Source organism: Pyrus communis, chromosome 3 (assembly GCF_963583255.1).
Source record: "Pyrus communis chromosome 3, drPyrComm1.1, whole genome shotgun sequence".
Lineage (NCBI taxonomy): Eukaryota > Viridiplantae > Streptophyta > Magnoliopsida > Rosales > Rosaceae > Pyrus > Pyrus communis.
Window position 1 is genome coordinate 6752818 of NC_084805.1, and position 10924 is coordinate 6763741.

Consider the following 10924-nt stretch of genomic DNA (forward strand, 5'->3'; position numbering starts at 1 on the left):
ACCCGTTAAGATAACGGGTGTGACACGATATGACCCGTTAAGATAACAGGTGTTACACGAAAACGACACGAACACGATAGACACGACCCGTTTACTAGGCCTAGGTGAGGTTGAGGTGAGGTCGTCAGGTCGAGAAAAGACGGAGAGAGAGAAAGAGAGTGACTGAGTTGAGTTCTCTGAGGGTTTGAACTTTGATTTGTATTCAACGGTTGAGATTAAATCTCAACTAAATTGGATGGCTGTTACAATTCTAAATATATATTTAAAATTAAATAATATATATATATATTTTTTTTTTATTTCGATTTGGTTTGGGATTACCGAACGAATTAAAGTGAGACCGATTCCTGTATCGAAATTTTGGGATCGGTTCGGTATTGGATACTGAAATTTTCGAGATTTTTGATTTGGGATTTTTTCGGTTCGGTTTAGAATTTTCAGTATTTTTTTCCACCCCTAGGTCAATCCATTTAATTAAACACACTTTTTGCTTCTTTTTTTTTTTAATAATATTTGTCTTTTTGTTCGAAGACATGGCATCATTTGCCACTTAGTACTACAGTCTGGTGGTATTTCTTTTACTTAGAAGTGAGAGGTCTTAGGTTCGAATCTCGTGAATGACGAATTCGATACCAAATTAGATTGCCCATTGTGTGGCTTAGCTGAACTCCCCCTCCCCTTAGTGTAAAAATATGAAGTATTAAAAAATAGACATGGCATCATTTCAGGGATAAACTTTATAATTTGAACATTTTATTTTCTTTATTACTATTTAAAAATTTGCCTTTGCAAAAAATTATATAATTTGAAGACTATTTAGTCATTTATATGAATCAAACAAGTTGACGATTAATCTTGTAAATATTACTTATTACGTAAATCATTGATTTGTTCGACATAAATAGGTGGTAAAACAATCTCATAATTAAATGAATTCACTAACATTTCATCTATCGATGCCTACATTAGCTAAAATTTCCTCAGCAAATTGAAATGAAAAAAACTTTTTACCGGGCAAGAAAAAGATACTGCGTTTTATTAACAATTACATCCCACATAACTCACAAGAATGTTTGTGAGGAGGAGATATCGACTTTGAAGGATTGTTTGTCAACAGATAAGAAAACATTCAAATTATTTGTCAACATTATGACATAGCCTTTTTTTTCTCCCAAAGGGAAAGACAGTGGTGTTGCAAAACATTTCAGGTTTTTTCGAGTTTTGTTCTTTTGACCATCAGATGGTAAAAAGTGCATGGTATATTACTCACTCTAAAATTTAATATCACAAATTGAGATTAAAACATTCAAAACATATCTATATTCTCCATCCACTCATGATATCAAATTCAAAGTGGATGATCATGAATCCTTGATTACCAAGTGATCAAACGAATAACACATTTTATTTTTTTTGTCGTTCAAAAGAACAAGACCATACAAATTAGAGAGCACATTCTTACACTACAGTATCAGGCTATCAGCAATACAAAAAAAAGTTATCAATAGTAACTAACGTTCGTTGTACAGAATGAGACGGATAGGTTTAAACTTGTAGCAACAGTCCTCCCAAAATCCATTTGGACTAATGAGATATTGGTTGAAGGTGAAGCAAGATTGGCATATAGATGGGGTGAACTTGGTGCCCCTCTGCCGAACTATGATGTTTCCAGGAGTCTCTGCAGCATAAAAAGAACCGCCACCAAGAGATTTCAAGGGCAAGAATTCAACGATCAATATGAATCACCACTTTAACTTTTGGGCTTAATAAAAATTGACAATACTTGCCTCATTCTCGAAAGGAGGAAAGTCATCATTCCCACTAACGTGGCACCATGGATGCCACCATACAACAAAAATAATCAGAAATGTTCAATCTCTTTACCATCATCTAAAAACATCTCTTTATCAGCGTCATCGATTCCTCTTTACTTATAAGTGAGAGGTCTTATGTTTGATTCTCGCCAAAGGCGAATTCGAACCATATTATTACTAACACATTTGTGAGGCTTAGCCCTTTCCCCCATCTTCTTAATGTAGATAATATTGTTGGAAGTTATTCCTTCCTTTCAAGTACGCTGGAAGTTCTTTTAACAAACGATAGAATAATTTACATTAAATTCATCTAAACTATGAAAATAGGGTTCGCACACTTGACCTCCAGTGCATGGATCAATACTTTTAACCAATTAAACTACAAAAGCCACTTATAAGTACTTTGGATGTTCATTTTGTCTCAAACCCTTCAAGTCAATCTGCTTATCCATATTTTAGATTAGCATAGACTTTGCCTCGTTATTTAAAAATTCTTCATGACTTAATTTCTATGATTATAATGTGCTTTGGATTTGTTTCCTTTGTGTTTGATACTTTTAATAGTAGGAATGTGCTTTGTTGTTTGAGTTGAGGATCAAAGATAGTCCATTTTGTCCATTCAGGACTATGTCGTATTGTTCTTACCATTTCATTATTTAGGAATTCGAACTTGAAATCTCTTCCACCGTCATTTGATTCCATAAAATCCATAGGTAACGGTTTTCTAATATCGTTCTCTGATTTTACCACTAAAATGACAACTAGGCATCCTCACAACAGCTAGCATTTTTCTTTTTGGTCGAATGCAAATGTTTTCAAGCCAAGTCCTTTCAAGCTTTCACACAAAAGAAGTAGGGGCAAACCAATAAATTCTCAGTATCTTTGTATTTTGAATGAGCAAACTGCAGTACAACAAAATTCTTGCAACAGCTACAGAAAATGCTTATAATCCAAGGCGACAGATCGAGTTCTTCTTGATGAGACCAAGATCGACCTACAAAATAATAGAATCGGGTGAAACCCAATTCAGATGAACGAAAAACTATGGAACAAATTGAAGAGCAAGACGTAAAGTGTTACCTTGTGTCCGAAAAGATCCCTGATGTTATCAATCCCATAGAGAATCATGGTCGGTCTGGCACAAATTAAAATCCACAAAAGAAAAAAATCAATTCAGTGTAGAGTTGATAGTGCTCTTCAGCAAACCTTCACTTTACAAAAGATAGAGATGAAAACAGTATCGATAAAGAATTTGTTCTTACCTTTCAAGGGAGAGGCCCCATGCAATAACGCGAACATCTTCTGGGAGTCCCATAGGAAGCAGCATTTCAGGTCTAAACATGCCCGAATTTCCAATCTCTACCCATTTCCCCAGGCCTTCATGATAACTATTTGAGCAAAAAGGAAATTGTTTATCAGCTTTCAACTACAAACATGAAACAGCATTTTCACCTTAACGAGAATAAACTCGCACCTGAAAATCTCCATGCTAGGCTCAGTATATGGGTTATAAGCCGGCTTGAAACGCAGTTTCGACATGCCTAAGGGTATAAGAATAGAAAGAAACAAGTTTCCATTATAGTAATAGTAATAGTAATACCCAATCTCCAAAATCGCAATCACAAAAACCAAGACAGCAGCAAACTGCCAGCCAATATCTTACCCAGACGTGAGAAGAATTCTTTGAGTACTCCTAACAAGTCACCAAGAGCAAGCCCTCGATCACATACCAAACCTAAAACCAGAAGTAGAAATTCAGAGAGGCGATTGATTAACACATACCAACTTCACCTAGTTTCAATTACGTTGATAGCCCAACGCCACCAGTGCACGATGGATTTACAAAACTCCAAGTTATACTGAATGTTACTCCTTTCACTCTCATAGGTAGGGTGTTAAAGAACATCCGCTAGCCTCGATATAATAAATAAACTGAATGCTACCTTCTATCTGGTGGAACTCTGCAAGATGTGTTCGATCTACTGCTTCATTTCTGAACACACGATCTATAGAGTAGTACTTTTTGGGCACAAATGGTTTCTGTGAGCAATGCAAAAGAAGAAAAACAATTACAACTCCGGGCTGCTTGTGTGTGATTGTGTCAGCTTATGCAGGCACATGCAAAACCAAAAAACTAAAGGTGAAGCCTACATTAAAGACCTACAACTCCATAGGTAGACAGAAAATATGCCAAATAATTACTTAACAAATAGTTAGAAACACCTTTTGGGGAAAAACTGAAGAAAATTCTTCGAAAACCTTTCAGAGCTGTATGTATGGTAATAATTATACCTTGACGATGACAAAATTTCAATTTTTAAATGTGTATTAATATGAGTACTTACTAGTTAGCAAGCAAAATGTGATATTAATTGAAGCTGAAAAATTTTTGGTTTACATTAAAAGAATCATGGTGCAAGAAAAATACCAAGACCAAAAAGGCATTGTAAGCAAATTAAACTTCACACCAACTCAGCATAAATTGAATACAAAGGTTACAGGTTGTGCCATTAAAAAGGAAAGGCGGAAGAAGGGGGAAATAAAGTAAAGAAGAAGTTTCAAAGATTAGAATTTGAAGCTAAGATAAAACAGAAATAATGAGTTATCGATTGAAAGACACGAAGAGCATGTAGACAGTTAATAAAAAAAAAACAAACACACCTGGGCTAGTGCGTACAGCATCCTGGAGGAAACAGCAGTTGTGTGAGTTCGCAGAAGATTTTTGTCTGCTTCCTCTCTTTTCCAATCATATCCATATCTGCCAAAAAGAGAGAACAGAAACATGTAGTTATATCAAATATTGTGGGAACATTAAGGGAAGTTAAAATGTCATACCCTCGGGATTGATAACCACCAGACTCATGAATCTGCTTCACCCGCTCAACGTAATCTTCGGGCAGTTGCTTGGTGGTTGAAGGAACTAAAAGCGAAAAAGCCAGCAAATTATCAGTTGGAAGAAAGATACACAAGCATTCAGGATAAAGCAAAAACGTCAAAGAGACCTTGTAGGAAAAATGTATCATGCGAATCACGGGCAGGGTGTTGCTGTGGCTGGAAAAGTGCATCAAAGTTCCAGAAGCTGCAAGTAAAGCAGAAACAAACGTTTTTCAGTATTTTACCATTAGTCATCATAAATAATGAGCTGTAAAACACTGAAATCCCACAGAAACAGTACAAATGGGAGAATTTCAAAAAGAAACTCTTCCGATAAAAAAGAGAGAGAGAAAGAGTTTTCACGTTAAAGTTATCACTCAAAGTGCTTTCCATATAGTAAAAAACATTCACTCAAATATCTACTTTATAGGAGGTTTTCGAAACCAATAGTTCAAGATAACCTGGAAATATCACTAAAATTCATTGTCACTCCAGCTAGATAACAGAAATACCAGTGAGGAACCAAATTTGCAAACCAAATGATGATAAGCACGTTAATCAACACTTAAGTAATAATCCAATTATTAACATCCACATCATTTGGTTTACAAATTTTAGTTTAGAAATTTGGTCTCCTTAGCATTACCCTTTAGCAATATGGTTACTTGTGATCGACTAGAATGGGCTAGAAGTAGTAGCCCTATCATAACCTACAATTGACATTGGAACTATTAAAAGTAAGACAAGTTGGCAAAAGTAAGCAGAGAGGCTACCTGCTCTCAACATAATTGTTTGTAGGCATCTCCTCAAACCTGCAGTAAGTACGAAACCCCATACATAAAGATAGACTTGTACATAGAGACGTGTACATGTATATGTGAGAGAACAGATTATCAGCAAATATTAGACAAGAAACAGGTCTTACCCCATTTGCCTGAAAATACCCTTCAACTGATGTCGTACCTGAAAGTTGCGAAATTCAGTTAGCAATGCTAACAGCTATTTTATACAAAACTGCTTCAAACTAAAAGTTTTACTTATACCATAGCACATAATGACATTTTGTAACCTAACCCTCCTCTTAGAAAGATATTTCTATGGTGTATGGCACCAGCTCAAATTGAGCACCTGCAGACTTTGGCAGCATCATTTGAAGGTCTGCTAAAACAAAAAAAAAATAGCATATCCACTTGCATCTCTGACACTACTAATATACCCAGCTTGCAGTAAACTACTGTAAGATGTTATTGTCTTGACTAGTGTTTCTCTTTAGAGGATACAAATCTAGAAAAATGGTTGCTAATGTTATCTGCTCTAAACTACCAAGTCAAAGGATGTGTTTTTATCTCAAAATTTCTGTTTTCACATTTTTATTAGAACTTCGTAACCCAAGAAATTAGCTTCTGAGGATTACACATTATACCAGTTTTATATTACTCAAAAGAGCCACTTCTATTAAAAAGATACAGTGGAAATATGTCCTTGCCTTGAGCAGTGGATGAAGATGACCACTTTCAATAGGCAGACCTTTAGCACTGAAGTTATACTCTTTGAACTCTAGTTCCTTCCAATCACCCCTAATTACAGAAATAATTATTTAAATCTATCAGCAAAATAAACTGCATATAACAGCATTCATTGATGAGTGCACCACATAATCCAAAAAGAAAAGAAAAAAACATAAAAGAAAGGTTATTCATGTATAGTCAGTACAATATCCAGGGCCATATAAAAAGGGGAGTGTACAACAGTTAACAAATGCTAATTGAAATAGCAATGATATTAAATTATTAATTAAAACATGCACTGGATTTGAAGGCTCTGAATTGAGAGAGAGAGAGAGAGAGAGAGAGAGAGAGAGAGAGAGAGAGAGAGAGAGAGAGAGAGAGAGAGAAGGATCTTAGAAGAAGGCGCTGGAATTGAAAATCTTCAGGAAAGAATTCAGTTTTGTCTGCTGTGGGTATCTGTTTCCTCAGAGTTTAGAGAAATTTCATTCTCCTTATTTTCGCTAGATTGGAAAACAGCTATTTTGTAGTTTTCCTTGTTTCTTAATCAGCTCTATGGAGCTGATTGTTTTTTTCTGAGCTATTGTGTTTTGTTTGCTCGGGTTGGTCTTCTTGCATCTTGTCTTAGTTTTGAACATAATTGTCTCCTCCTCAAAATAAAGTAAACTAAAATAAATAAATAAATAAAATGCACTATATAGCAAATACAAAAGATTGCTCATTCAGCTAAAGCAATATAACTGAAATGCTGAGCAACCAAAGGCCCACAATCATAATATAATTAACAATAAAAGCCAGAAATTTAATCTGACCAGAGAAAAAACAGTCGTTAGAAACAGTTCTCATAAGTTTGTTAGTTATGCACTGACAAATCAAACTTGTGATTAAGAAAAGGGGTATTATGTGGGACATTCTACCAAGCCATGTAACTTGTAAAACTAGTTACACATAATGCTCCTTTGCAAGTAATACTATTGATATACGAACATGATCTAAATTCCATCGGCTAACACATCAGTTTTTTATTTTTTATTTTTATTTTTTATTTTTTTTTTTCACATGATAGCCTATAGAAGGGCATGCCATTATGTCTCAGAGGGAAAGATAGAGCATAGCACTAGTTTTTAAACTATTAACCTCAAATACTCCAAAGCCCCACATATACCAAAACATAACATGTAGATGCATTTCAGATACCATTGAAAAAACAAAATTCTAGTTTGAATATGCCTGGGATACAAGAGGACATGCCCCTTTATTTGACAAGGATGCTTCTGAGATATGTTTCTAATTTGGTGATTCCAAGTTAACTATGCTTCACAGAACTTTAGCACTATTGTTGCCAGAAATTCTGCTGATCAAGATCTCTATATTCATAGCTATTTGCAAGCACATATGTACCTTTGAAGATTCTCTCGAGTCAAATCTGTAGCTACTTTCTTTCTCTTTGGAGCATAATTGGGGCCCTTTTTAACCGAGTAGCCCTTCCACGTTCTATAGCGCAAGAGAACATAAAAATGAAAACAATGAAAAAAATTATCTTCTGAAGTCAAAGAAATGTTATTGATACCCCCTCGACCTCAAAAGAGAACAAGGGAACTATAAAAGTAAAGGGTAGAAAAAATATATGATGCTTACTGTGGAACAATAAGTTTTCTTGCTTTGAGAGCTTTAATTTCATCTTGGTTGATGACCTGTAATCACATATAACGAAAAGAAAGTCCAAATGAGTTGCTAGTGAACATTAAAGAAGAAAGGATACGATGTACCTAAAGATAGGAAGTGTGCATCAGATATGAGGGAATACGGTTTTGAAAAATAAAAATAAAATCCATCTCATTTTACTTCATGCATGATAATGTATATATACAGTACCCCCAGCTCATTTAAAGTACGAACAGGTCCCACAGCCACTTGAATATTTCACAAGACAGCGGTTTTCTAGTATGCTAAACCTGTTGCCCCCACCTCCTCATGTTTTGGTCAGGCCCCAGCCCAACATAAAAGGTGAATACAGACACCCAAACCTATGTACACATCACTAAAGCCTGAAGCTGAACGTATAACCCCAAACATTCTACTATGTGCATGTGTGTATCTAGTTAGCATGCAATGTCAGATTATTGGTGCTGAAAAAAAATTATCCACCTGCCCATCTTGTATCTGTAGAAGCAAATTTTTAACTTCGTCCTCCACATGTTGGATCTGCAGGACGTACAAGAAGATAATTATGATGAGTATGTATTTAAGAAACAGGCATCATGCACACATAACTGAGGCAAAACATGGCTACAGTAGCATCAGACATTTGGACGCCATTTGCACATCCCAATACAGCCAGAATCATTAAAAAGAAAGGGGCAAAGACACACACAAGAGGATGAAGCTTATGAAAATCTATAAACAATGCATACACAAAGATAAAAGGTACAAAATGAATGTTTAAAACACCAATGAACTGTATAATTAAACAGACAATAAAATCAGAGTCCATTTGACAAAAAAAAAAAAAATCTTGAAAAGATTCAAACATTGAGATGCGATAAGTAATGAGCAATGAAGGGAAGAACTAAAACACATTAAAAAAAGTCATAAACTCTACAAAATAAATAAAAAGATTTTGGTGTATCTGAGATTTTTTTTTATTTTTTCTTTTCATAATAACAAGTTCTTTGTCTGGATCTATGGTGGTCAATGGATACCCATTTGGTTAAATGGAGGTCCATTTAAGTGTAGATATGTGTTAACTGTGGTGGTGAGTGGTGATGTTTGTGCTTGTGAAGGTGATATATGGAGTACCCATTGACCATCCCCATCCGGATCCCATGGGCCAACATGAAGGACTTCTGATTCAAGAGACTTCTGATCCTTGCTTAAATAAACGATAGACCAGGATTTGTAACAAGTTTTACAAGATAATTATGTGGCCAATGTGAATTTTTTCATATGAAATCACTTAAAAACCTGCCCCGCATCAAACTAAAAATCAAATAAACCACAAGTTTCAGGCACAAACCAGGAGGAATTTAAAATGTACGCACAACTGCAAACAAGAAATGTACAAGAGAGAAAATTGTAACACACAGTATCCTTGGCTTCATCAACTGTGACGCCAAAGTAAATCAACAGAAGAGCCTACTTATTTCAAATAGAACATTGTACTGGATGTACTGAATTAGATTCAATTCCAGGAAGCTCATAGCCTCTACGTAAAATATAATATTTCAAACAGACATTATTATGCATAGTGATCTCATTAACAAGGTGTTACCTTTCGGGTTACTAGTTGCTTGCCCATCTCCACCCATTTTCGCTTTGCAGCCTGAGCGCTACCTATTTTGAAAACTGATGGGTCCAGCTTTTTCTGAATAAAACATCAGTTTCAACTATCAACGCGACGGGAAATCATACAACAAGTATCTATCACAAACAAACTATTGAATATAACTAATGGATAATACATCACATCAGAATTTCCAAATAAAGGTGAGATCAATAAGAATCACCTGCAACTCTTCTTTGGGGATACCCTCAGGTGGTATGGCCAGGAACAGCTGCACTTCCGGTGACCCGGTAACAGTGTATGCATTTCCTTCGTCAGTAAGCATCCACATCTCTCTTTTGATGTCCTGCAGATTAACGAAAAGTATTCAACAGTAAAACAGCAGGAATTCGTGGCTATATTTCGAGTAAAAATGCAGGAATTTAACCCAAAATTCAGAACAAACAACCAAAATGGAAATTCCTTTCGCAGGCGAATGAACTACCACCAATGAGATTTGGTAATTTTTAGATATAATTATGTGCACTGAAGCAACTATTTACTTTACAGTTTTGGGCAAAACATATTCAAGGTAGAAGTAACTGGTAACCATATGCAGTCTACTGAATGGCAGATAATGATAAAGAAAGGAAAAAAAAGGGGCAAAATTGAGAGAACCTGTGCAACAACGTATCTGAAACCATGGAGGCTCTTGATAACGTTGACAACCTCGTTGTGATCGAGTCCACGTTCAGTTGCAAACTGACCGGAATCTGATATTTCATCCTTTGACTCCAGGTATCCTAGAATTGCCTCCTCCGCCATCGCGCTCTCTCTCTCTCCCTCTCTCTCTCTCTCTCTCTCGAAAAGAAGAAGAGGATGGCTAGGTTAACTGGCTGCACAGTCCAGGGGTCGGAGGAGGGGACTGAAGGCAAGAAAGTGAGTGGGCCGTGGGCTTGATGTCCCGACTCTATTATGTCTCTTTTATGTCTTTTTTCTAATTTTTTGGCATGTCTCCTTCAACTTAAACTTCAATTTTAACATGTTAGTTTAATCTAAAATTAAATAATAAAAAAATATGAAAAATAAAAATTTGCAAAAAGTAGCCTACTCTTCACCCCTTAGTGTAAATAATATCGTTTATTCAAAATAAATGCCGTTTAGATTTGCTTAAGCCTCCATCAGCCTGTTTAAGTAGAGATAAGCGGGCTAGATGGGTGTAGGTAAGTCTAGGCGGGCTGGATGATTTTGTGATATTTTTTTTCTTATTTTCTATTTATTTAAGAATATGATCACAGCTCTCACTTAGATAGAAAATAGATTTTATGTTTCAATAAATTGTAAGAAACTTATAAGATACTTGGATGAACACTAAGTACATTTTTGCTCTCCATGTTTTCAATATGTTTTAGTACCTTATAACTTATATATTATTTTATTAGGTAAATATCAGTTTACTACCCTCAAGT

General features: G+C 35.5%; 1 protein-coding gene across 1 annotated transcript; it reads right to left on the bottom strand.

Moving 5' to 3' along the window:
* Window positions 1-2582: 2582 nt before the first annotated feature.
* Window positions 2583-10356, bottom strand: LOC137727799 (phenylalanine--tRNA ligase alpha subunit, cytoplasmic). The gene is made up of 18 exons (XM_068466622.1): window positions 10134-10356; window positions 9700-9822; window positions 9465-9557; window positions 8342-8398; window positions 7832-7887; window positions 7595-7687; window positions 6175-6265; window positions 5614-5651; window positions 5462-5500; window positions 4817-4893; window positions 4650-4734; window positions 4476-4572; window positions 3758-3854; window positions 3478-3549; window positions 3289-3355; window positions 3077-3202; window positions 2895-2949; window positions 2583-2808 (listed from the first exon to the last, which is right to left on the bottom strand). The coding sequence occupies exons 1-18, from the start codon at window positions 10278-10280 to the stop codon at window positions 2758-2760; spliced, it is 1464 nt and encodes a 487-aa protein (XP_068322723.1). The 5' UTR covers window positions 10281-10356; the 3' UTR covers window positions 2583-2757.
* Between the last annotated feature and the right edge of the window lie 568 nt (window positions 10357-10924).